The sequence below is a fragment of the Cryptotermes secundus genome, unplaced genomic scaffold (genome assembly GCF_002891405.2).
Source record: "Cryptotermes secundus unplaced genomic scaffold, Csec_1.0 scaffold325, whole genome shotgun sequence".
In the NCBI taxonomy this organism is placed as follows: domain Eukaryota; kingdom Metazoa; phylum Arthropoda; class Insecta; order Blattodea; family Kalotermitidae; genus Cryptotermes; species Cryptotermes secundus.
This window is the reverse complement of record NW_019735464.1, coordinates 1,240,551-1,268,311: the sequence shown is the minus strand read 5'-3', so window position 1 is coordinate 1,268,311 and position 27,761 is coordinate 1,240,551. Positions and strand designations below refer to the sequence as shown.

Below are 27,761 nucleotides of genomic sequence, written 5' to 3'. Positions count from 1 at the left end.
AGAACGATTCTGTTATATCGTGTGTGTAAATAGCCTTTACAGTTGGAATTATTGTAAAATAACTAAAGTCCAAAGCATTTACATTATTGACCCCAGCAGCACCTCGTGTAGGTTGCATTAAAACCTGCGATTTTCATTTGAAATATTTGTTAATATGGGATATGTGTTACAGATTTCTTTCTTTTTCTCTTTGTGTCATTTGTGTTTTGTATGTGTTAGTGGAAAGCATCTCATCTTTCTTTTCTGCAATCCTTCCTTATTGATTTTTGTGCCTTCTCTTTTCTCACCTCTTGCTTTATCCAATACCTAGCTTAACCATCTTGTTTTAGGTCATCTTGTAGGGTTTGCTCCTTTAAATTTGAATTATGATATCCTTTTCTGTATCCTTGTTGTGTCATTTTTTATTATATGGCTGAACCATTGTAATCATTGTTCACAAACTAGAAGTCAGAAATTTATGGTTCAGTGCAGTATGGTAGAGGTGGTGTGATTAGCTTTATAGTAACGGATTCATGTCTAATAAATGGACATTAAGATCAACAGGTATGCAACACTGCAAAGAACATATTTGGAAAGTATGTTTCGAAATTTAAATCTGCTTTTCTAGTTTTGCTTAAACTAATCGCGAATGAATTGAATTATTTTTTCCAGTTTCCACTGTGGTACCTCCGGTTTCTGCCATAGAGAGAGTAACATCCCTTGATTCTCCGTAAGTGCAAACAAAATCACAGGCTATTTAGGTTGCTTTAAACAGAATCAGGTTTTTACATTGATGTCAGTATTTCAGTACAATGCTGTTTGTCAAATTTTACCAGTCCTTTTGTTCACTGATTACCTTCTCATCAGCAATTTTAAATAAGCAGTTACAGTAAGTATAATTTTCACACTTAAGGAACTGTAAACACCTCACAGATATACAGAGATTTTGACTAAGGAGATTATGACTTTAAAATTTAACCTTCCTTGTTCCATTATGGATGTAATTGCTGGCCCCAGGATTGCATCATACATGTCATACTAATGGTACTCATAATTTTTATGATTATAAATATAGTTACTGACTTACAAAATATGTATTTTCTGCTTTCAGTTTGTCTGTGGGATCTCCACTCCAAGAATGGGCTGTTCCCCATCAGTCAAAGTTAAAATACACTCAGTTGTTTAACACAACAGATCGGGCACGGTCTGGTTTCCTGTCGGGACCTCAAGCTCGGAACATAATGGTGCAAACACAGCTTGCACAACCAGTTCTAGCACAGATATGGTGAGTGTAATAAGTGGTGGTTTATGTATCTTTCAGAGAATTCTATTAGAAGAATAATGAGTTTAATTTTATATATTCTGTACCTCTTATCATGTATGTAATATCTGTTTAATATGTAAATAACAACATGAAATTCAATTTTCTGTAAAATCTTTCGCTTAACCTTGACATACTTAGATAAAGTTAGTTTTCCCATATGCTGCATATTTTAGAACAAGATGCAAATTACCATATAGGTATGCCTAGTTTTATTTCCTCATATGATAACATGTGTGACCAAATCAGAAATAATAAACAGTCCTATGACAAACAAAGGGGCACACGGTAGCATAGTTGGTTGAGCCACTGTGCTGCCAACTGAAAGGTCGTGGGGTTGAGTCCCGATGGGATGGATTTTTTTTCAGTGCACCTAATCCTTCCAGCCGCACTATGGCCCTGGGGTCGACTCAGCCTCAAACAGAAATGAGTACCAGATATCTTCCTGAGTGGTAAAGGGTGGCTGACACATAAGGCTGACAACTTTGCAGCCATCTGTGAGCCGATTATCTAGAGAAAATGTGGGAGCCTCAATGCCTCACAAACCTATGGGCCTCCACAGCCTGTTACAGGGACAGCTTTACCTTTTTTTATATAACATAAAAGTAGTTAAAAAATGAACTTTCTTCACTTACTCTGGCAGCTGCATGTATACTGTCACAAAATTATTCATGAAGGAAAAATCAAAATATCATTTAAAATAACACTATAAGACACATACTCCACAAAACATAAACTGTTGACAAATATGAAGCTACAGGAATATACAAGCTTATGTTCCTAGATTTAAAAAGAGCCTACACAGGACAACAGGATGTTCTTTTCATATTAGTTACAGAGAAACACAAGATATTCTGGGAAGAACCAATCATCTACTTTCCTTTGATATGACATGGATTGCATGGAAAAAGAAAACATTTGAGGCTACACACACATGCAAACAGCAAGGTGACCTCATAAGCCTCATTTTTATTTCTTTTTTCAAACCAAGGAGAGCAGGCTAATGAGATGCAATAAAGGAGACGTAGATACACAGCACACATCCGACACAGCATTCCTCAGTATGAAAAATAGAAGATGTTATGGAGAATATAGGTTCATCAGAAAAGGTCAAATAATGGACATGAAGAAAAATTTTGACATCTATATGTATAAAAACAGGATAAAGTCATGCAGGAACAAAAATCTGAAGTAGAAAACTACTATTTGTTTTACATAGCTGTAAACCATATGAAACCAAAATACACTTCTGACCATGCACGCACATAATGCCAACCACATACAAGCCTACACAACACTAGTACATACACAGTTTAATACTTCACCTGTCAAGAACAGTAGAACTCTTGTCTCTTTGATAAATATTCAGATAACTTAGATAACGTTTTGTTGATAAGAAAAATGTTTATATATTTTAGTCTTAAAGTAAGAGATAACCACTTCACTTAGAACCACATATCATGTTGTATTATTATGAGACAGCCACATAAAACATAGCACAACATGCCTTAAGCAACTGAACCTCAATAACTGCTGATGAGGTTTAATTTTTTATAATAAATTTATGACATGGATATTTTAAACATTTTATTTTTTATGTATATGAATTGTAAAGTTTCTCTTTACTATGATACACCCCATGAAGAGGGTCTTGTGTGAACAAAATATTTCAGTGTTTTAATATATAGTCAGTACAAGGATATAAACCAGATGTACTTAGATGGTAATTTACATCTTGTTCTGAAATTACTCATAAAATGTTTCATCACAATTCATTAACATCATTGGCTATTTATTGTCATATTTTTTACTGCCTACATTTACAAATTAGATTGATCTTCCAAAGATAATATTCATATGTTATAAAAAACACATTTTTTAAAATTAAGTAAATATAATTATTTTATTTTAGCTATCTTCCTGGTTTGTTTTCCCATGGAGATGGCCTTTTTTTCTATGGTTAATGTCTATTTTTCACTATATATTTATACTTCTTCTTATCCAGTTAAGGGAAGAAGTGTAAACTAGATGGGTTATAACTGTTTTTTCAAATTACATATACATGCAGTATGTGATCCTTGAGGGACCTAAAATGTACTGTGTGCACCCACCTAAAATACTTGTTACCTGTATATTGTGAGTGTATAAAATATGCTATTCTGCTTACAGGGCATTGGCAGACATGGATTCTGATGGGCGGTTGTCATGTGAAGAATTTGTCTTGGCTTTGCATTTGTGTGACATGGCAAAAGCTGGTGAGAAGATACCACCAACTCTATCAGCTGACCTCATACCCCCAACATTTCGCCGACAGCGTCAGAGCAGTCTGACTGGAGGTGCTACAGGAATTTCTTCTGAACAAGTTGAAGGGAAAGATGCAGCTGCAAGCTTGCCAGCAGGTTAGTACTCATAATTTTGATTCATACTCTAGAATCAAATTACATTATATAGTACAAATACTATGTTTTTGGACATTATCCATCATCCTGCCTTTATCTAAAAACACCATCCTGTTTTTATTACATAACAAAATGTTCCAGAGACTAGATTTTGTTTCCGTCTTCATGTAAAACATCTGAGTAGGTTTTTAGATAAATACAGGACAATGGATAATGTCCAAAAACATAGTATTTATACTAATGTACTATCGTCACAATCTTTTAGATCTTATTTACATAACATAGTGTTAATTCAGGGTACCAAATCCCAGAACATCAGTAAAGCATCTATTACCTTGGAAATCCATATGTACATGATCACATAGAAACTGTTTATAACATTAAAATTTACAATACAGGTTCAGCTGCAGCAATCAGATCATAAATAGAAGATAGCATGCTCAAGCATGATTTTTCTTCTTGTCTGACAACTTTGAAATAAATCCATGAGGTGTTTGAATTTTAAACAGCCAACTGAAAGTAATTCGGGCGCANTATTTTGTAATCAACAAGTGTGTAACCCCGGTCAAAGTTTGACACTTCTCGGGCCATTATCTCCGTAACCGTTCAACTTTGGACATAGGTGTTTTGGGTTATATCGGCATACTTTAACATAAGGAACACCCTCCCGAAGTTTGGCACATTCCTCCTGGGACACCCTGTATATTACATGTGGTTTTTTTGCTTTTAAAGCGGTGATATTTTGTGGTTATAGTTACATTCGAGGACAAGCGTAAAGAGAATTTTGAGAAAGGCCAGGCTGAATTGGAACGTAGACGTAAAGCATTGTTAGAGATCCAGCGTAAAGAACAAGAAGAGAGAGAGAGGAAAGAAAAGGAGGAACAAGAAAAAAGGGAACGAATTAGGTAAGTAGAAATGTAATGTCAGTTAATGTTGGAACTGAAATTTGTACTTCAGTTATTTGTAGCTTTGCAAAATGCTATAGTAATAGTCACTGATTTCCTTTTCTGATGATATTGTCATATGTAGGAAGGTATGCTTGACGAAATGACGGGTTCTATTTCCGATGATTGGATTTATTAACAGCTTGGTTACACACACTCTTTAGTTACACTCAAATGCAGCGCTATTGCTGATTTACATGACTCTCATAATCCACTGTTGCAGGCACCATCGCACACATAAAGTCTTCTAAATCACAGTTGACATCCTCACAGGCAACCTTTTGTATTCCTATTTCCACTTCGCTTGCTTCTGCCACTCTCAACTACTTTTAACTACTCTTAGCAAGTCAAAAGTCAAAGTCACATTGTGACTGGCGGTCAGTCAGTAAGTCTTGGTTTCGAATATTACTGTTTGACAGTTACGGTCTTGATTTTGGGTGGCACCCTCTCTGACGAGAGGATGGGTCTGTCTTTTGTAAATGCCGCTGGCCCTTGGCAGCGCAGTATTTCTTGGGTCCGAGTCCGTTGGGACTCGTGACCATATTTTACTGTCTCAGATGTGAGACTTCCCTTTCGTTGCCTCCTATGACTCGCAGGGTCACAGTGGAGGTATTCGACCCTGCCTCCACACAGGGGTTACTCTTAACACTGATGAATACTCTCATTAACTGGCTTCCTCACTGATCACACAGAAAACAGCCTATACGGTTGGAACGCCTTTACTGAGCTATTGCCTAGCAACAGACTCCATAGAAACCAGTTACATGATAGCTACCACTGTTGCATGACCTCACAGCCTGCCGTGGAGATGTGTTTATGGAGCATCGTGTAGCGACGGCTGGGTGGGGGTATGTGACACTCGCACTTCCTGTTGCGCTGTCCAAGCATTCACAGAGTTGTCGCCTAGAAATGTGCTGACACAATCTGCAACTCTCACATTGTGCACGTGCCTTGAGGCCTGTGTGGCTCAACAGTTCTGCATAGAGCAAATACGCCACAATATGTAATAATACATACCATTCTTATTTAAGGAAGGAAAGTAGGGTAAAAATGGGCTCAACATTGACTTATTTGCTTTGTAATTACTACCACCATTTTTCCAGAGAAAGCACAATAGTAATATTACATGTAAGTTAATATTCCAGACAAGAACAAGAACGTCGTCGCCAACTAGAATTTGAAAAACAGCTGCAGCGGCAACGAGAAGTTGAACAAGAGAGAGAGGAGCAGAGGCGGAGAGCACAGGAACAGAGAGAGGCAGCAAGAAGGTGTGCACTGGTTTCATTAAATGGAATTATTGTTGCTAGTCCAATATGGACTTAATACATAATTATTATAACAGTGATGTTTGGTTGTTAATATTATAAGTCAAATTAATTATTTGGTTTTAATTAAGTAAAGTAATTTTGGAAATATACAAGTATGTGTCGCCTTTTCGGGGGGATGTAATCTGATACCCTTATAAATGCATGCCTATAAGAGTAGTTAACCAGAAATGCAGTAAGCACACCGTCAAGCTTTCTTGTGGTATGTTTATTTAATTGTCACCTATTATTTCTCTGTAAATTTTTATTCATTGGCCTCTTCTGCTTGCCTAATGCCTAAGATCTTCAGAGGTTTCTGAATTTTAATTTTGATGGGTGTGTGTTGTGATGTAATGGCGTGTCTTCACTTTATAGGTTTGGTTCTTAAAACATTTGTTCTTATGCTCCTAGATATCTTAATCATGACCACAGAAACACTTTATTATTTTAGAGAAATGGAACGACAAAGGCAGTTAGAATGGGAGAAACAGCGATGTCAGGAATTACAGCAGCAGCGACAGAGGGAACAAGAGAAAGTACTTCGTCTAAAGGCCAAGAACCAGAATCTCAGTATAGAGCTCTCACAGTTGGTAAGTAAATAGGATTGTTCCTGTAATCAGAGTGCTCGAACATTGAAACAGTGAAACCCCCTACTCTTTTTATTCTGTCCTCACAATGAAATGAAAATTTTCATCCATCTTACCACTGTTTCAAGACCATTGCCTATGTCCATGACTTCTTTTTGTGCATATCTTCACTTGGTCCATCTACCATGTTCCTAGCCTTTCTGCTTGTCTGTTTTTATTTGGTTTCAATTCCATTCCCATTTTAAGCAATCACTGAGCAAGTTAGTTTAAGTGATAATTCTTCTGACTTGTATTTGGGACATTCCCAGTTAGAATCTTGACCAGGACACTGACTATTCTGCTGAGGTTTTCATGGTTTCCTTATGGCCTCCAGGCAAGTGCTTTCCCATGTCCTTTCCAACTCTCACCATACAGTCTGGCATTTCGTGGTCTGACAATAAAGTTCACGAACCCATCATGGTAAAAGTGCTACATACCTCATTGCTGAATATCACTGTGGTTGCTTTCAAAATACTCCTCTTGGGAAGCTATGCACCAATGCCAGTGCCTAGTCCACCCTTCAAACCAATTTTGGAACTGGTTTTGTGGAATGGTCTTCAGAGCTGCCATCATATTACTCCTGATATCAGTGTCATCAAAGTGTCTTCCTTTCAATATTTTCTTTATCTTTGCGAACAGAAAGAAGTCACTGGGGGCTAGATTCGGTGGATAGAGAGGGTGTTCCAGTACAGGTATTTGTTTTCTAGCTAAAAACTCCCTCACAGACAGTGCCGTATGAGCAGGTTCTTTGGGACCATTTTTGCAACACCTTCCTTGTGTCAAGATCTTCAGTTAAAATTTTCCCAACTCTTTCTCTGTCGATGTTCACTTGCTCTGATATGCTCCTGACAGTTGGCCGATGATTTTCATGCACAGTTTGACGAACTTTTGATTGTTTTCTTCAGTTCTGCTTGTTGCTGACCATCCTGATCTCTCTTCATTAGTGACACTTTCTCTTCCCTCAGAAAAACGTGTCAAACACTTGTAAACTGCTGTTTTCTTCGTAGCATTATCCCCGCAGACTTGCACTAACATCTGTCTGATTTCACTTCCACTCTTGCCAAGTTTAACAAGAAGCTCTGGTATTTTCACAGTGGCACACCAAAACACACTCAGACAATAGTAAATGCCACTCAGAAAGAGACTGCCATAGAACAGCACAGCTGTGAAACGCTGATATGCCAGCATCATCAAACCAAACTGAGGATTTTGGCTACTGCTGCCATGGCGAGTTCGCGAACTTTATTGTAAGACCTTGTATATAGTTTGAACTGCTGACAGCATTGTTAAGCAAACAAATAATATATTTTAAGAAATCTTAAGTCCTTCATTCACTGTGAGTGGCACAAGCATACATCTCTGTTTCTAAATCCATGCAGAAGATTTGATTCATATACATTTCTTTCTAGAATGGAAAAGTTAAAGAGTTATCACAGAAGATTACTGAGACACGAGTAGGGGTGTCAGGCATAAAGACAACTATTGATGGAATGCGAACAACGCGAGATATTCAGCTGTCAGAAATGAGTGCCTTGAAGGCTCGGCTTAAGGAACAGAATCAACGTTTGGTAGCTTTGAGCCAAGAGAAGGCACGACTTGAAGCTCGAAACAAGATGAATATGGCTGCTGACACAGCAAATCAAGAACAAGTGAAATTAGCATTTACTAATAAACAAATTACTCTTAAGCAAATGCGAGACAGGTTGCAGGACTTGCAGAAAGAGGTAAGAACACATGTACATTAGAAGGATAATTTAAAAGAGGTATTAGGTTTTGTGAATTACATTACATTAAAAGAGATCATCATCCACATTGTGAACCTTCTCTGTGAAGTAGATTTGTATTGTATTGCAGCACGTAGACCTGCTGCTGGGCAATGACCGCTAGATGTGCAAATGTACAAAGTAGCAGCTGTTGTATGTTTACTTATCTCACAGTTGTTGCCCAGCGACAGGTCTTCATGCCATACTGTGTAATGTAAAGTTTTTGTGTTGTTGATTTCTACAAATGTTCTCAGAATCGTTGTTGTTGTTATTGTACTGAATACCAAAACCCTGAATGGCCAACATCCAGATATATTGTGGGTTCAAATTTTTATTAAAAGCTTAGTATTAAATTGCATGTTCTGCTGCGATCATTTTGTGTGAAAGGAAAGGATGGTGAATCCAGACTTGGATCTTAAGGACTGTTAGTATTAAGTTTAACATTTATCCATGCATTGTGCAACTGTGTTGATGCATGTGCCATTCCAACAGGGCTAGCATTGTATTGTTTACAACATAAAAATCGAAATGCTGCCAACTCTATGTTGTAGCAGCAGATTTAAATCCAAAGCATAAAAAAAATTAAGTTCACAGCTGGATCCGCTCGGCATGTAGGCCACTGATTGGCCTGTTGTACCTGCCCTGGGTGATTATGATGATGGAGAATTTGGTGGAATGAAGATTGGCAGGGGAAACTGAAGTACTTGGAGAAAACCTGCCCCAGTGTCACTTTCCCCACTACAAATCCCACTTGACCAGACCCGGGCTCAAACCCAGGCCGCTGCATTGGGAAGCAAGCGACTAACCGCTTGAGCTATGGTGCGGCCTATCCAAATCATAACATTTAATGCAAACCTGGTGTTAGTACAGAGTTTCTGATGTGTGTGCATTTCTGTTTTTGCCTGAAGACAGTACCTAATTATTGCTGCTTTATCTTGAAATACAGAAACATGTGTGACTTATGCTTGGAAGGTACTTGGTTTGAATCTTAGCAAGGACACTGACTGTACTGACTGAGATTCTTCATTAGTTTTCTCAGTCCCTCTAAGCAAATATTGGAATAGTACCTCAGAATAGGCCACTAGCATTTCCTTGTGCATCGTTTCCAGTTTGTTCTTCATCAATCATTCTAACATTCAGTGCTATATAGTCAAAACTACCGACAGTATCATTAACTAAATCATAAATAAATAAATAATGAAAGTTGTGGAAATTTGAAATTTGTGTATATGACATTCATACAACTCTAACATTCCGAATGGAACATGAAAATATTAATAAAGAAGAAGTTGTGGGAAGAACTAATCACCTCCTTTCCTTCGATTTGGCATGGACCAAGTAGAAAACGATGCCCCCAACAATTCTTTGTTGCCAAAGGAATATCTTTAGTGAGCTGTTGCCTAGCAACGATAGGAGGGATATGCTTTATTCAGCCTTTGCCTGCAATGATGAGAGAGATACACGTATGGACACAGACTGATTGGAGGGGTTTGTGAAATATGCTGTTGAGATGAGCTCAATGCAATGATATACATACCAAGTTTCATGAAGATGGAGTTATGTTTTCAGAATTTATTGTAATAGGAGGGATTCACAGACAGACAACATGAAGACCGTGTAAGCCTACTTTAGAAAGGTAGGCTGAAAATGCATTTACCCATCTCTGACATTGATTTATATGTTCCTTTTTCAGATTGAAGTGAAACTTGAAGATATAGAAAATAATAATAGCCAGTTGGGAGATTTAAAAAAGCAGTTAGCATCTCTTATCCAAGAATGTGAACTCTTATATTCAGTATATGAAGAACGAAGAAATAAGGCAAGTAACATTACTTTACATTTAATATTTCAGTAAACTGACAGATTTAGTTAGTTTGTTTTGTGCAGAAGAGAAGAATGTAATTTGAGAGGGATTTTTAATTAAATGTAATATTACAATCAGGGAAGTGCAGTGATGTCCCTATGTAATGAATATTTCAGGATGGATTTTTCTTTTTGGCACTAAACTATATGGCATCATTGCATGAGGAGTTCAATATTTCCAGCAGAAAGAAAACAGAAATATTATTCTTTTGCTCACAGTCATTCTAAATGTGGGTTACAGACTAAATTGCTGAAATAATACATTGCTTATATTGAGCTTCAGCTGGGATCAGAGAAAATGTCCACTAAATACAGGAACACTGAATTTAGATTTCACTGTAAGTGAAAGGAACCTAACAATAATAGGGTATAAATGCTGAAATCAAGTTCTTACCTAAAAAAAATCCTATTGCTTAAAGTAACTTACAGTAAGGATATATTCTTACATTGGGATTTTTAACTGTTATATTTGGCAAGTGTCCTTCTCAGTTCTACGTTTTTATAATAAAATAATGAAATAATATTTCAATGTATAAACATTTGTGGTAGGAGCATCTGTGACTTTAAAAATGATGGTCTTTGTGTATGATTTGTTTGATGATTGCAATAGCAAGGATAAGTAAAATATGTCCATGTGACCTTAATTGAGTCCATCACTGATTCAGTGAACTTTTTTATTGAGTTCAGTAAGTTATTTAATAATAATATGATTATAATTTTGACATTGTCCATTGAGTTTTTTAAATGCAATATTGGAGAAACTAATCTCTTTCCATCAAGTGTAAAGGACGAAAGATTCGTAGTCTGTTGAGCCCATTAGGAAGATCTAGTCTTGTATCCTTGGACCTCGTACTCTCTACACATGGCCAAACTAAGCATAAATTTTTATTCTTATATGAATCATTCTGAATCATTGTGTTTGAAAAACTCAAGGACATTGGGCAGTGTTGAAAATAATAAGTAAAAAAAAAGTAAAAAAGTAAAGGTATCCCTGTAACAGGCCGTGGAGGCCCATAGGGTTGAGAGATGTTGAGGTACCCACATTTTCTAGACATTCAGCTCATAGATGGCGGAAAGGTTGTCAGCCCTATGCACTGGTCTCCCTTTACCCTCAAGAATATTCCAAGAATATTCCTGGTACTCATTTCTGTTAGAGGCTGAGTCAACCCCAGGGCCATAGTGCCTAGTCACATTTATTGTACCACACCGTCGTCAGAAACATTTAGACTTAGTATAACCATTTGGCTGCCAAGCCCCATCATAGAACTGTGTGATAGAAATGCCAAGGGTTCTTGGGGGTAAATGCAGTTGCACAGAAAACCCCACAGCACTGAACTCAAATGACCTTTTACTGGCGTAGATACAAGGTGGTATTGGAAAGTTCCCGGACTAGATCAAAAGAGAAATGCTGGCTTAACATACTCAATTTTGGTTGCCAACTCCTTCAAATAGTCTCCTTTGGAACGTATACAGTGGTCCCATCACACTTCTACACTTCAAAAGCGCCGTGGGAGTAATTATCTATAATGCTGTCAAGTACCACTTGCGATTTGCTTTTGATGCCAGACAGTGTTTCATTTTCAATTTGGGAAACAAAGCGAAATCACGGGGGGGCTAAGTCAGGTGAATAGGGAGGATGGGGAATGATAACCATGCTGCTGTTAGCCACAATCTCTGTGGTTTTCAGGGATGTGTGGGTGGGCACGTCATGATGAAGAAGGCAGTTATGGTTGCGCCAAAGTTCTGGTCTTTTTCGTTGCACATTTTCTCTCAAGAATCTCAAAACATCACAATAAAAGTCAGAGTTGACCATAGTGTTAGGAGGAACAAATTCACGGTTAATAATCACATTCAAATCAAAGATAACAATGAGCATGCTCTTTGTTGAACTTCAGACATGCCATGCCTTTTTTGCTCTTGGTGATTGTGGGCTCTTCCACTTCACATGATGATTGTTACTTTGTTTCTGGATCATAACTGTAAATCCAACTTTTGTCACCTGTTATGATCCTAGAGATACTCGTAAAAGTTCGGTTTTTGTTAGCCTTCTCTCATTGCTCAAGACATGTATATGCGCCACTGCTTTTGATCATTTGTCAAGAGTTGGGGAACAAACTTCATGGCATTATGGCACATGTTCAAATTTTCTATTAAGATCTCCTGCAAACTCCATAACTAATACCAATGGTGTCTGTGAGCTCATGGATTGTTCAGTAATGGTCTTCATGGATGAGTTCTCAAATCTTTTCAACATATTCTGTTGTTTTGCTGGTGCTTGGTTGCCCTGAACGTTCATGATCTTCAGCTGACACTTGACCAGCCTTGAAAGGTGAATGCCATTGAAAAACTGCTGTCCAGCTTAAAGAATGTTCTCCGAAAACCTCACGAAGCATTCCAGGGATTTTGGTAGCAGATTTACCAAACTTCACACAGAACTTGATGCAGACACATTGGTGAATTTTGCCATCTGTCACATACAAAACAAAACATGAAGTTGAAAAAGCACTTGTGTAAAAACAATGCCTGTTCACAGTGTGGTGTCATGTGGCAGACTGACACAGTGTGCTTGCAGGAGTTGTGACCTTGGCCTCCCTTCTCATCTTCTTTCACTGAGGTAGTTACAGCAATAACAGTCTGGGAACTTTCTGATTGCCCCTGTATATGACTTACGAAAGCCCGTTCAGTCCTCTAAATGTTCATATGTCACAGTTGATGCCTTCTATTGGCAGGAATGCTATACTAATTAACATCGAACCAATATTTTTGGCTGTGACAGTTTTAACATAAACGTGCGGAGCCGATAGTATATGGCAGCAAAAGGTTAAGTAGACTGGCATTTACTATGACTGCATAGATTGTAGTAATGGGTTTAAAGGCACTTAAACAGCATGGTCATTCATTTTACTGTTAATGATCATTGTTTTGCACATCCAGTTTAATGTTACATATCAGACAGTTTTGTTATGTAGTAAGTTTATCATCCATTTCACCGAATCTTTTAATAAGTAACATCAAAAATGATCATGATTTTTCCAGGTGCTTGAAATGAAGGGGTTGAGTGGAAGAATGAAAGAGCCAGTAGACTTTTCATCATCTTGGGGTGATACAGGTTGGGATACTGCACCTCAGACATGGGATGCAACAGCTACAGATAACTGGGCTACCACCACTACAGCTACAGTTGCTCCAGGTTGATACACTGAATTCCTTATTTAATCACCCTCTGGGGGAATGACTTTATGTACACAACATTTAGGTTGTCACTAAATTTGGATTATGCAGAATTACATCAAGAAACAAACTGAATTTTATTTAGGAATGGCCAAATTTGAATACAAGCAGGGACATTAACTATGGTGATTGAAGTTCTTCACAGTTTCTCTACATCCCTCCAGGCAGATGCTGGGATAGTATTTTAAATTGCTCTAAGACTGCTTCCTGCCATGTCACATCAAATTGATTATTCACAATCATATATTATCTGACATTGTCATTAAGTAAACAACAAACAAATAAACAACAACAACTGGTGATTATCTTATAAGATTTATTTATATGATTATGTTAAAATAATTTCTTTACTAATTTAGAGATATTGTTTCTTCATAAGTAAATACAGTTACATAATTATGAGTAATAATATCTAACTAGTTTCTGATATTATTAATGAAATATGAGGTAAGCACTGTATGAACCTTAGTCAAGAACCAAAGTAGGTATGATGCCACAAGGGGCAGGGCTTCAGTGCAGGTTAAATATGTGATGTTTCTTGCCGGAACTTTTGTTGTTCAGTAATATTTCCAGCAGAGATGAAACGTAGATGTTGAGTGTCGTTACCACAGTAACACTGTAAGTTCCGTTAGGTCTGAAAGTTCTTACACTAAATGTGGATTACTTACTAAATCAGAGTTCTTGAAATACATGAAAATTGTGCATTGTTTGTAGTGGATTTTGGCTGGGATCAGTAGTGGTATTAACTAAATATGGAGTTTTACTAGAATTTCAGTAAATATGAGGCACCGAATGAACATTTCACTGTTGTTTGTTCTGTCTGGAGGAATTACCTTTGGATGTTTTCCATTGTTTGGGTGAAAAATATGTATGTATCTTCATCATCAGGTAGAAGAAGAGGGTTCCTGCTGTGTAGGTTCTGTTTGGAAAAGTTATTCCTCATAAAGATTATATGTTCAGGGATATAATGCCATGTAGTCCATTGAAAGTCAGCTGACATTTTGAGGAACATATCACCTCTATCTCCTGCTTCATGCTGGCTACTTGCTTGTCTTATTCTTTGATCCTGAAGATGGAGAGTATATGTTCCTCGAAATGGTAGTTGACTTAAACAGAGTATGCAGCAATATATCTCAGAAGATATAACTGTTCATAGCCATCACTGTGAGAACCTGAAGAACAAGGGAGGATTGTAAGTTCAAGAAGGGGCTACAACCTCTGTGGGGTGACAGCTGAAGGAATTGAACCATGAAAAGTAATGTATCACAGGAAGGCATAAATGCAGTATAGAAGAGATGGAAAGAAATGTTTATTAGGAAACATTTATTTAAGGGATTATTCAGACATTTACACAGAAGAAAGAAAAACCTATATCAGAATAGCTTCTCTTCAGCAAGAATTTAAAAGTAGGCATCTACCATATCGAAGTTTGTATTGTGTGCTGATTTACTCAGTCACAGATTAGAAACCGAGACTGATTCTTGAATAACAGCTGCGGTTTTCCAACTCATGAAGTTTATTGTTATTTGACATTTGTTTCTTGGGATTAATCTTTCAAAAACTGTTGACTAAAGGAAGTTTTTGTTTTCAGCTGTGTATGCCATTTTTGGAACATATTAGTGTACTGATAAATGACAAGCATGGCTACAGTAGATGCCTAATGTGAGGTAGCCATATACAGTATTTTGATAGCTGCAGAATAAAATATTTGACCATGGAAAGGGCATAAGAAGCCGTTTGTGTAACTTTTTAAGGATAGTTTCTGATTCATTCATGTTCAGTTTTTCATTGAGTTCATTTTAAACTAAGTAGTAATTATAATATTATAGTGTAGCAGTCTGTTGCACATTATTAATTGATTAACAAATATCTCAGATGTTCCGTCTCACATGCAACCATTTGTTTTGTTTAAAAGTGAAACTTTTAAGCAAAAAAAAAGTTTTGCATATAAAAGTTAAAATTTAAACAAAAAGAAGTGTTGCCTGTAAAACAGACCATCAGAGACATTTGTTATTTAATTGATACTTGAGAAAATTCCAAGTTTATTGTACATTTGCCTTCTGTGTATCACACAATTAATTGAAATGTGTTTCATACAGTGTTTATATGTCCATACAGTGTTTTATGATATGTGGTGCTAGTGATGGAGTAGATTTTTCAGTTTTATTACACTCTCATAGAAAATGCTTTCCCCTTACAGCTGCCAGCAGTAACTTACTGAAGTACCGGGCCCTATATGAATTTGTGGCAAGAAATTCTGATGAACTGTCATTCCAGCCAGGTGATGTCATTATGGTAAGTTTCATTGTCAGCCCTTGCTTTGTGAAGAAAGAGAGTGCCAGAGTAGGGGCTTTTCATTCTTGTTTTTATATTTCTCAACAGTGATAGCTTTTGATATTGTAGTGTGTAGATCTGTTGCTTGGCAGTGACTGGGAAATAAGCAAATATACAAGAGCAGTTACTGAGTAATGCCATCGCAAACATATTCCTGTGGCAATGAATCCTCATGCAACAATAGAGGAACTGTTGGAAATAGCGTTTTACATGTGGTCCGTGCTGAGGCTATAGAGTGAGGATGAATGAGGCAAGTTAGTTAGTATTAGCCAAGGGGCAGTGACGTGAGCACAGAAGCTAACGAATCTCCATTGTTAAGATCTGTTACCAGGAAAAGACTAGTGAAAGTGTGGAGATAGCAGTGGTGCTATAATTACTTGCAGTTATGTGATGTGTGTATAACTGTTCAGTAAATCCAATCTCCAATCCAAGTAGTCACTCAAAATCATGACAATATATCGGGAGCAGTAGTATCTCGACTTGTTTTGCATGATTTAGATGCTAAGTGGAAATGAAATGGTAACAATTTGTACAGCACAGCACAGCACAGCTGTTATTTGTGCATGTGACAGACGTGTTTGGTTATGTCCATATGAATCTTATAGCCTTTTACTGACCAGGAAGGTAAAGGAATTCATTTATATAATAGAGCCAGAAATATACCATAATTAACCTTTGACACCTGAAATTTGTCTGAATAATATTTAAATATTCGGTTTCTTCCTCACAGCAAACAGTGTGTCTATTAAAAAGAGTGATTGTTTAATGCTATGCATGGAAATACATACCAGTACTGTTTATTGTGAGCATCATATGACTGCATAAATACCGTCTGGGAAAATTGCAGAACTTGGTTGTTAAAGGAGGAGTTCACGTAATTAAAGGGTTTAAGTACATGTATTATTTGTATTGTTAGCTGTGTAATCTCTGCTTACAGGACATCATAAACAAACAAGAATGGTAAGTGTACTCCAGTGTGGAATACATACATTTTTCAAATGTACCTTGCCAGTTTTGTTTTATTAATTGATCTTGATATTCATTTATTGCAAATGTAGCTTGTTTAGTATGAAAAAAGTATGTCTTCATATCATTAAACCTTCAGTTTTTTTTTCTTAATTCACTTAATGGGGTGTAGAGTCCAACTGGGTCCACTAGGCACGACAGCCACTGAATGGAATGTTTGTTTTTTGGTCTGTGACTCATTCTATATCCAATGGTTGTTTCCCTGCCTGTATCTGGATCTATTTTTGAACTTGAAATAAATTGAATTGAATTGAATTTAATTTAATTTAATTGACTGGCCTGTTGTACCTGCCCCAGGTGATTATGATGATGGAGAATTTGGTGGAATGAAGATTGGCAAGTGAAACCAAAGTACTTGGAGAAAACCCACCCCAGCGCCACTTAATGAGGTGTAGAGTCCAACTGGGTCCACTAGGCACGACAGCCACTGAATGGAATGTTTGTTTTTTGGTCTGTGACTCATTCTATATCCAATGGTTGTTTCCCTGCCTGTATCTGGATCTATTTTTGAACTTGAAATAAATTTAATTGAATTTAATTTAATTTAATTGACTGGCCTGTTGTACCTGCCCCAGGTGATTATGATGATGGAGAATTTGGTGGAATGAAGATTGGCAAGTGAAACCAAAGTACTTGAAGAAAACCCACCCCAGCGCCACTTTGTCCACCATAAATCCCACTTGACCAGATCCAGGATCAAACCTGGGCCGCCACAGTGGGAAGCCAGTAACTAACCTCTTGAGCTATGGCGCAGCCCAACGTTCAGTGTTGCTGATATAAATCTTATACAGGATGGGGGCGTGCCATAGCTCAGGCGGTTAACCTGCGACTTCCTACTGCAATAGAAGGGTTGGATCCCAGGTCGGGTCATGTGGGGGTTTGTGGTGGACAAAGTGGCACTGGGGGAGGTTTTCTTTGATTACTTCGGTTTCCCCTGCCAATTCTCATTCCACCAACTGCTTCATACTCATCTGTCATCTGGAGCTAGTACAATAAGTGTATCAAGTGGATTCAGTCTCACCCCATGCCAAGGAATTAAAACAATTGTAGTATATGATGTCTCCCTGAAACTGGTTGAACTCATTTACTTCAGTGAGACATTGACTGTATTGAAAATATTTGGACCCGGACATTTTGAGCTTTATAAATGTCATAGGTTTCATTATAATGAAACAAGTGAAACAAAATTTAATATCTCTGTTTAACTGCCATGCAGGTACCAATTAACCAGAATTCAGAACCAGGTTGGTTGGCTGGAGAGATCAGAGGTCACACAGGCTGGTTTCCAGAATCATATGTGGAACCCATCGACAGCCCTTCTGCTGTCACTATAATATCTGAAGGAGGACAGGTCGATGCAGCTTTAGCATTCCCACCTGATATCATGGTAGATACACTGCAAACCAAACGTCAGCTTGAGTAAGTCTCAGTCGATATAGTGAAGTACAACTCTTTGGTTAATTTCTAAAATCACAGGTGAAACCTAATAACAATTCTTTTGCTGTAATTGTAATGTCTAAAGGTCAGGTTGACTTATCATTAGCATTTCACCTGATGTTACCATAAGTTAAACATTGCTGTTATTAAAGTCTGTCCTTAGGTATGATGCTTAGGCAGTTGCAACCAGATCCCTTCCTTGCAACTTCCCCAAGATTATTCTTAATATTATCCTTTTGTCTCCTGGTTTTTCCAGATGGCTTCTTTGTAAGAAGTTGTATGATCAGAACTTTGTGTTCCACATGGCCATGGGTGAAAAACGGCAAACCAAGTGCCATCTGAATGAATTCCTACAGATGTAGTAGAGAATGAGTTTTTAGGCTGGTCTCTAGAAGAAGAAATAGTTCCTTAGGACAGTGGCCTGTTCACAAAATTTCTATCTTGCTCAGATTGTAGTGTAGGTGTATTGCAAAATATAAGGAGAATGGTGGTATTTATACTCATTCAGATGATCAAAGGGAATACCATATTGCACTAAAAAGACTTCACAGAATTATGTTGCAAGAGAGACATTATTTAATTTAAAACTAACATTTTTTATTGTTTGAAATTACATTGTATAATGAAACTGTTTACAAATATAAGTGCTAGTTTCATTTTAGGTTATTTTTCATTTTATAAATCTTAGTATCACTTTAGATATTTAACACTTTTTTTATTTAAGCTCCTTTTGACGTAATTGACAACTAACTAACTAATTAAGTACTTGGAGCAGAGTTCTTCTTAAGCTAATACTTGCATAGCTGGTCCAGAAATATGTAATTTTAGAACCTGAAGGTTCAGTAATGTGGTCACAAGATCAGTCTGTTGATCCATGTCCTGAACAACTTCATATCTTATTTCCTTAAGATACATTTCATCCTTCCATGTATGTCTACATCCCTATACTAATCTCTCATGTTTTCTGACTAAAATTCTGTATACATTTCAGATCTTTCCCATGCATGCTACATGTTGTGCACTCTTCATATTGTTTGATTTAATTATTTTAGTAATATATTTCAGTTACTTTAAAAATGGTTAAGAAAATCTTTTTTCTCTTTCCAGAGGTATAGCAGAAGTGCCAGAGAATGTCAGTGATAATGGTTCAGTAGCTGAGATTATAGGTGAACAAGGCCCTGAGGTAAATGAGCTCCCAAGTCCTGTGTTGGGACAGGTAAGCACTCAATAGAAATTCCAATAATTTTAGCAATTTCCAGCAGTGAATGTAGCTTTAATAGTATATTGTAATAACTTTTTACATGAACACAGTTTCTTCTCCAAAGATCCTCCACAAGTTGTGTGTGTTGTCTTTACATATACTTCAGAATATAATAAACAGTTTTGCTAATACAGCCTAAAATATTTATACCACCAGAGCAGAGGCTGCTCTTGAACTCTGCTAGAGACATATAAGTCCATTCGTCAGTATTACATCCTATTTATCTTAGAACCATTTTAATGTTATCCTGACATTTTTGTCTTGGTTTTGCATAAAGCTATTTTCCTACCAAAGTGTTGTTCGTATTCCATGTTTCCCAACTGAGATAAATATCCAGACCATTGCAGGCTTGTAATGAATCTTACTTTTTAATCTGTAAAATAAGAAAAATTAATGAATTTTTTCCCCCTCTTGTCTCTTTGAACTTCAGTTTTATGTTATTGCAGTATCTGGGCATTTAAGTTTCAACACAGATGCTTGTTACGGTAAAATCCTGCTCTAATGTTCCTGTATTTATTGAAATTCTGTATTTAATATGCATATGTGAGGGTCATATTTTTGGGAAATCTTGATCTTAATTTGAGCATTGGTTGTTCAGTCTTGAACTTCGAGAATTTTGAGATGCAGTTAAAGCCTTGCTAATCTGGATTAATTAGAGGAAGATGTCGTCCAGATTAAATGTAAAAAAGCCCAGTCCTTCCAAGAGATTAATTAAATGGGGACTTTATTTTATATATTTACTGACAAGTAATTGTATGCCTAATACAGGGTACTCCAGTGGAAAATGTACAAGCACGAGCATTGTATGCTTGGAGAGCGAAAAAGAGTAATCACCTTTCATTCAACAAAGGCAGCATAATTACAGTGAAAGAGCAGCAAGAATCTTGGTGGTATGGAGAGCTGGCTGAATTTCAAGGCTGGTTCCCTAAATCCTATGTCACTGTAATTGAAATGGGTTCAGGTGTTGGTGAAGAACATGGTAAGATTGTTAGAGGGATTGTTGCCATACACTAATCAAGGTTGAAATATTGCTTTGATTAGTTTCTCAAATGTATGTTACCGCAAGGAAGAACATTTAATTAACATATTTTGGTTCATGTCATTATTCTGCTCTGTGCATGTTTTATATACTCTACATGAAGAACATCTGAGGTGGTTAACTTTTTTAGGCATAGCCCATGAAGGGAATAAGTGTCTTGTATTGTACTCCTGCTTTGCATTATGAAGTGTATCATGATTTTCTTCGGTTACTTCTAGGAAATTTTCCATGTCCTTGTCAGTGCCATAATTTTTTCATTGTTGAATTTCACTGAGTAATTGATTTTTGTCTTCTGTTGCTACATATTGACCCTTATATGTACTGTATGTTCTGTATGCTAGACAGTCATTTGGCTGTTTGGCATGCCTGATAGCCACTAATTTAAAACTGGCATCTTACATGGTTTGTCATGAATAGAATCTGAATATAAGAAGTCTGTCTTTGCTTCCATATCGTGAGTTATTATGTTTTCTTTAATAGGTACAGTTGCTATAAATACTTCAGAAGTAGAATTCTTCAAGTGAATAACATCAGTTACATGTATATGTGTTTCATATTCTCATCAGTACCGTTTCAGCAGTGAGCTCAGTGACATCTGGCAGTCATGGCATAATTTGAAACTCTTGTATTCATAGAATGTTGATGTGAGAATTTTTCCAAAGAATATTTTGAATTCAGGCTTCTTTTCTCTTCACTTTAATGGTACTAAAGACACTGAACATATGAATTCACATTTGATGGATCATATGATATTACAAAGCATATGTCAAAAGCAGAGAGAGTCACAGCTACTGGATAAATTGCATGGTAGTGTAGTAGTAATAATAATGAAATTCTAACAGTTACCACCTTTGAAAAATTCTCAGATTGATATTGTCACAGTTGTTGACTAGACTTGGAGTTTGGGTTGGTAATTGGATTTGTTGAACACTTGTAAATTGTAGCTACAAGTAATCACAGCGCTCTTTTGCTCTTGCTAATTCATGCACCTGACTTCTCACTACAGCACAGACCAAGTCTTCTCACTTTGTCTTCACTAGCTGTTGCTAGGTTATGGCTTCCATCAGTGTAGGTGCCTCATCTTCGATGTTCATGTTCATACTGGCTGACAACTGTCCTGCAGCTGACGGCTTGCTGCAACTATCCTCATTATATAGCCTCAGGACAGACTACACAGAAGACACCATCTCCAACAGTTCTTCTACTGTTGCATGTTTATTCATTGTGTAGCAATGATCGCATATTTGATGACATAATAGCTTGTTAGCTACTGCATAGCAACATATGATGTCTATTGTCAAGTTGCTCACTCCTGTCACAATATTGTAGCATGTAGACCCGTTGCTAGGTAGTGATCCATATACATGCAACAGAGGAACACGTCACCTCTGCTGTGATATCACACAAAAATAGAAGAGAGAATGCAAGTGGTGTTCTCTGTGGGTCCACTCTGAGGTAATTTGACTCAGCCGACTGAGTTCAGTTCAGTGAGTGTATTAGTGCACTGCAGTGCATTACAGTGGAGCGAGTTGGTTGGTGAGTGAGTGAATTAGAGGACTGCTGCAGTTCAGTCATAGTGAACTGTTCCTGTTTGAAGCTGACAGCTGAGGCATGGGGATAGTTTGGAAACCCAGAGAAAGGGGAACATCCACCATTGGAAGCTGTTACCAGGCAAAGACTGGTGAAGACACAGCAGGCTGAAAAGACTTAGGGCTTGCTATAGTGAATTTTAGAGCATATGAATTTGTGATAGCACATTAGTTACTTGTAGTTACGATCTGTAAGTGTTCAGTAAATCAGCTTACCAATCCAGACCTTGTCTATAATCACTCATACACATGACAATATATTCTACAGATAGCTATATTTTGCATTTGCTATATATATATATTTTTTTTTTTCTAGGAATTGTTGAGTTGTATTAGTTATTATGAAATTTTGTGATTCATGAATGTGAGGCAGCCCCCAATTTTTGAATGAAAAATAACAGTAAATCAAATGTTGATAGAGTTACTTTATCCATTTACTTCTTAGCATCTGTGCAGTTAATGAATGAATAATTTCTCTGTGTGCAGAGTATTATGTTGCATTGTATCCGTACCAGTCTACAGAAGCGGGTGACCTCAGCTTTCAACAAGGTGAGGTGGTGCTTGTTGTGAAGAAAGAAGGAGATTGGTGGACCGGTACTATAGGTGAAAGGCAGGGCATCTTCCCGTCCAATTATGTCCAAAAGGCTGAGACTGGGGTAAGTAAAATGTTAGCTGTTACACATGTATTTTTAAGGTTCCAGTTAAAATTGAAAATTCAGTATGTTTTGGTTGTTAAATGAAATTTCTAGATTAATACAGACAAGTTGGATATTTTCTTGATACTCTATGTATGAATGTTTTGATTGTATATATGCCATTTTGACTTCATTAGCATGGATAATTTGAAGTGTGTGATACAGCACTGACCCTGTTAGCACATGGAAACACATGCATTGTTTCGCTGAATAAATGTATGTATAACTGTTGTTAGTAATGTAACTTATGTGAGGAACTGTAAATGTTACACTAACAGTACAGTTTATGTGTGAAAATATGCTGTGTGTTTGGTTGGTTATGCTTATAGCCTGCAGTAACAGTAGCATCTAATAACATTGCACCCATTGCTGAGCATCCAGTTGAAGCAGAAACAGCAGCCCCAGTTTTAGCAGTAGCTCCTCCCGTCCAGCAAGTGACCCAGGTAAAGCCTGACCAGGCATTCTGTCTCTAATGGAATAATTGTTTTGTCTGGAAGGTTTCTTCATCCTCTCACTAAATGTTGTAGCTACACTCCCTCACATTTGGAAGATCTTGCTTTCAGAGTTTGTTTAAGGGGCTGGCTATTCTGACTGAGGGTTTTCATGATCTTCCTCAGCCTTTTAGATAAGTGTTGGAATACTTCCTTAAATATGTCATGGCTGCTTCTTTCCATGTAGTTCCCATTTGATTATTTACAGTAACCTTTCAAATCAACATTGTGTAATCTGTGCAGCTGAGGAAGCATTGTCACACAATCTGAAACACCAACAGTTTTCTTGGCATATTAATTGTGGGGTGCCAGTTATTCAATTTGACCATCTTCTTTTGAGGAAAAGTTTCAACTGTTGTGGAATGGTAGTATGTGTTCAGAAATTCTGCACATGTCTCCTCATTGGTCTGCCATTTCTCCCATGTATTTTTCTCCCCATGTTCATGCTACTTTAATAATTTAATTTTCAGGTCAATTAACAAATTTTCATCTCTGGTCTCACTTCTGATAGTACCATTTCTTATTGTTCCATCCTTTAATGCACCTCAGATATTTATTACTCATTCCTTGTAGTTTACCTCCATTTCTTTTTTATTGGGGACTGTATTTGTGTGCTATATGTCAGTGCTGCTTAAAAGGATATTATATGTACTAGCTGTACCCAGCCACGTGTTGGTGTGGCTCATTCTAACAAAATATTTCAATTCAAACGCAGATCAATCGACACAGCTCAGTCCCACCGCCAATTGCACTGAAAAATAAGGAGAACAGTTAAGAAAACGAAATGAAAAACAATGAAAAATAAACTATACTCACGAAATGAACGCTATGGTAAATGACACAGCCCAATTCCAACGCAATGTCACATGAAATAATTAAATCAAAATGAAAATAAATCGAAACTGTTTATATTGGGCAGTAGCTATCCCAAGACTGACTCCTTCGGCGGTTACTTCCAGACTCTTCTGTATCCCTCAGCGTCTGCCCCGAGACTGACTGCTTCTTGTCCAAGCTGGACTATTTATACCTCGGCGGATGCTATACAATGAGCCTTCTGTTGTCTCTCACCGGGGAAACGCTGCCAGAGTCGAATCCAAAACTCTGAGTGCAAACTCAGGATCTGCTGTGATTTCACTCGGAATCTCTTGTGATACTTGTGACCTCGTGATCCTCGAGACACTCGTGATACTGAACAGTCACCAGAGCTACACTCTCTTATACATATAGCCAGCATTCGGACGGGATAGGGAATACCTTATCGAAATGCTAGCACAGAACACCTTGTAGAAGTGTTTGGTTTCATCTGTTGTTACGCAACGGAACCTCTTATCCTCTCAACCCTTGGGGAAACGCGTTTGTTTTTTCGGCAATTCCTATGCAACGGCCCACTGTTATTGCGTTTCCTTGGAAGCATACTTTCTGGTTTCATCTGTTGTTACAAAACGGAACTAATCTCCGGGGAAACGCGTTTGTTGTTTCGGCAATTCCTATGCAACTGTTATTGCGTTTCCATGGAAGTATACTTTCCGGGTTCACGCGTGGCCGGGTACAGCTAGTAGGTATATAAAAATGTGCGCATTCGAATGCAACGTTGTGTCAAAATTTCGAAGCAATCGGTGAAGAACTTTCGGAGATTTTCGAGGGGTAACAAACGAACATTTACATTTTTATTTATATAGATTGTTCTTTGCACTTCTGTGGAACTTTTCCTATTTTAAATTAATCCTTTTATGATGATATTATATAAAAGTTGGAGCTACTTGGAAGTCTTCTATTACTCCATTAGTTTTTCTTAACTTCAAAAGTAGATAAATTGAATCACTTCTTTTACTATAATGTACCTTAATTCTGGTATTAGTATTCACATGCTTGGCAACAGTCTTTTCAATATTAATTTTTAACCCCTAGTCCTTTATTATTAAATTCCAATAATTCATTTTCTCTTCACCCTACCTCTCATTCTCTCTTTGAATTATATCATTAGCAAAAGTCTATTTTCTTATGTCATGTTCCTTTAATTGAACTACCTCCATGACACTGAACAGTGGTGGTGGTAGAACACTTAATTTAGGACTACAAAACTTAATTGTTTAATTGCTTTGTGGGGCATCTAAAAACAAATATGTTTTCTGAACTTCACCTGAAATATAGGTAATGGTTATGCTGTCAGATAGGTGTCTCCTTATGCTGTTAACATCTGGAGGGAAAGAATGGCTGTATGAACATGAAATGACTATGTTAAACTGAAGAAGGCATATTTTATTTTAAATATAGTGCTTGTTTTTACCACTTCATTTGATGCATTCGTGTGTGTTATAGGGAGACAGGGGTGGGAATAAGTTGTGTGCATTTATGTATGCAAGTAAAGAAGCAAAATAAGAGCTGATAACACGTGTGCTAACTTTTAAATCAAGTTCTTTTATATCTAACAGGATTACTGAAAATGGTTGAAAATTTAAATTTGCTTGCACATGTTAAGAATAAAGCAGTGCACCTGTATAAATTCTGTTACTGTTATTAACATAAACTGTGTTTTGCGTTCATTGAAGTAGAGCTTATGCATGTCTTTCTTTTATGCTTTTGCCCAGTCTGGAGACAAATCCCCCAGCACTCCAGAACTAGCAGCTATGGCTGGAGTTATTCAGGTAAGTTAACACCATAGCTGTGAAAAATCTGGCTTAATTTTTGTGTTATTAAAATGAATAGAATAGTAATGGTTCATGTGATTTAGTGGACACTATGTGTTTTGTTTTTTAAATTAGAAGCTTAGTATCATACTTAGTAATGTGTTTAACTTCCGTTTGACATGAATATTAAAAAAAAAATATGCATTTCTTCAAGGGTAAATTAAAATGCACATTTGTTTTGCATAGTTGTGGATTTTGAGACTGTTGAATGTAAATTAATTTCTACTCTTAGATCTGGTAGTCTGTCTCTGTATTAATCATGCATAACTGTCAGTTTATTAAGTTTACTGTTAGTTTCATAGAGTTTTTATTGTGTTTTTTATTAGTGTGTTTGTTTAATTATGTTGTTATTTCTGATATGTTGAACTTTACATTCCTTAGCCTGAAGATATAGAGGACGATAGTGATTACAAGGTATTATTATAAGAAATACATTCTAATTAATATTTCTAGACATAAATTTCATTTCAAATGTAATTTATAATGCATGCATTTGAATTTCTTACTATTCACATGCAAGTTCAAAATGTGATAACAGTATTATTATTTTTGTTACATACATAGTAGGCCCTCCATTTTCTTTGTGGTTGTGTTCAATGATAGCTCTGTATATATTGAAATTGTATTGGAAGATGCTAAAGACATATCAGAAATGTGAGCTGAGATTTCAGGCTAAAACGCAGTCATCGTATCATCTAGAAATTTTGAATTTTACAGTATATCAGAATGATTAACTTAAGTGGACAATGAATTAGAAGTCTTTATAATTACAGGCAGAATATTTATATTTATGTGTTAGGTTTTACATAGAATTATAGATTAAAGGATACTTAAATTTACTGTAGACCTTTAAAGAAATGAGTCAGAGGAGGTAGAATCAGGTTTGCTTCTTTTCCTGATTGAGTTCATGATAGACATTCCTTAAGGTAATGATCATTTTTTATTTCAAACCATTTTGTATAAGACTTCTAGAAGAAATAAAAATATTATAAGAACAGCCTTGTTTATGGCAGTAATGGGGAGTGGCTGCTTCAGACCCATAGCTCTGGTTTATATGATGCAATATGGAATTGACACTGCAAAGCAATTTTAATATGTAACAGTGAAGTCATGCATGGAAATGAAGGGCCTATAGTGTATTCTAACATCACCCCTCTGATATGCAGGTGTTGGAAGCATTGTTTGCATCTTAACTCATATGCCTGTGTGTATGTGTGATGTAATGTACTAATGTTGCATTCTTGTCTCATGCCTTCTATCCATTCTTCTCTTCCCTTCCTCACATCTCATCTTGGTGTCTCGCTGCGTCAATTCTTGGGATGGTTTACTAGCGGAAAACTCCTGAGATCTTTCACTCACCGAAGGTACACACATGTGTAATGCAGTTTCAGGCTCTGTGTTCCTGCATGTTCCTTTGCTTGGAAAGAATGTCATTTATGTTATGTTTTGTCATGCAATTTCTTCATATATCTGGCTAGATACCATGGGATCTCAACAAAACAGGCTCCATAATGCAACAACACATCATTTATGCTGCAAAATTGAAGTCCTTCCCAAAAGAGCCAGATCACATTTTCATATAAAAATTTGAACTAAATCTAACATATTATATTCAGTCACAGATTTATATTGCTGATGTAAATGGTTGTGCTTGCAGAATAAATTTATGTGCAGTTTAGATGTAAGTCAGGCTCCATTAACCTAGATACTATACGTAACATGTCAAATATTCAGAGTAAAGTACTTAATGGAATTATTATTTGAAGGAAATT

At 36.8% G+C, this 27,761-nt stretch overlaps 1 protein-coding gene across 1 annotated transcript in view; it reads left to right on the top strand.

Annotated features, from left to right (window-relative positions):
• LOC111869324 (intersectin-1) overlaps positions 1-27,761 on the top strand; it is an 85,496-nt gene that overhangs the window by 14,117 nt on the left and 43,618 nt on the right. The window contains exons 6-22 of the mRNA XM_033753382.1: positions 652-709; positions 1,091-1,264; positions 3,470-3,699; positions 4,454-4,604; positions 5,789-5,911; positions 6,399-6,537; positions 7,983-8,297; positions 10,030-10,155; positions 13,236-13,389; positions 15,631-15,725; positions 18,007-18,209; positions 19,335-19,443; positions 20,257-20,467; positions 22,603-22,772; positions 23,141-23,254; positions 25,891-25,947; positions 26,371-26,403. Of these exons, the coding sequence (XP_033609273.1) occupies positions 652-709; positions 1,091-1,264; positions 3,470-3,699; positions 4,454-4,604; positions 5,789-5,911; positions 6,399-6,537; positions 7,983-8,297; positions 10,030-10,155; positions 13,236-13,389; positions 15,631-15,725; positions 18,007-18,209; positions 19,335-19,443; positions 20,257-20,467; positions 22,603-22,772; positions 23,141-23,254; positions 25,891-25,947; positions 26,371-26,403 (2,462 nt within the window). The remainder of the gene's footprint in view (positions 1-651; positions 710-1,090; positions 1,265-3,469; positions 3,700-4,453; positions 4,605-5,788; positions 5,912-6,398; positions 6,538-7,982; positions 8,298-10,029; positions 10,156-13,235; positions 13,390-15,630; positions 15,726-18,006; positions 18,210-19,334; positions 19,444-20,256; positions 20,468-22,602; positions 22,773-23,140; positions 23,255-25,890; positions 25,948-26,370; positions 26,404-27,761) is intronic.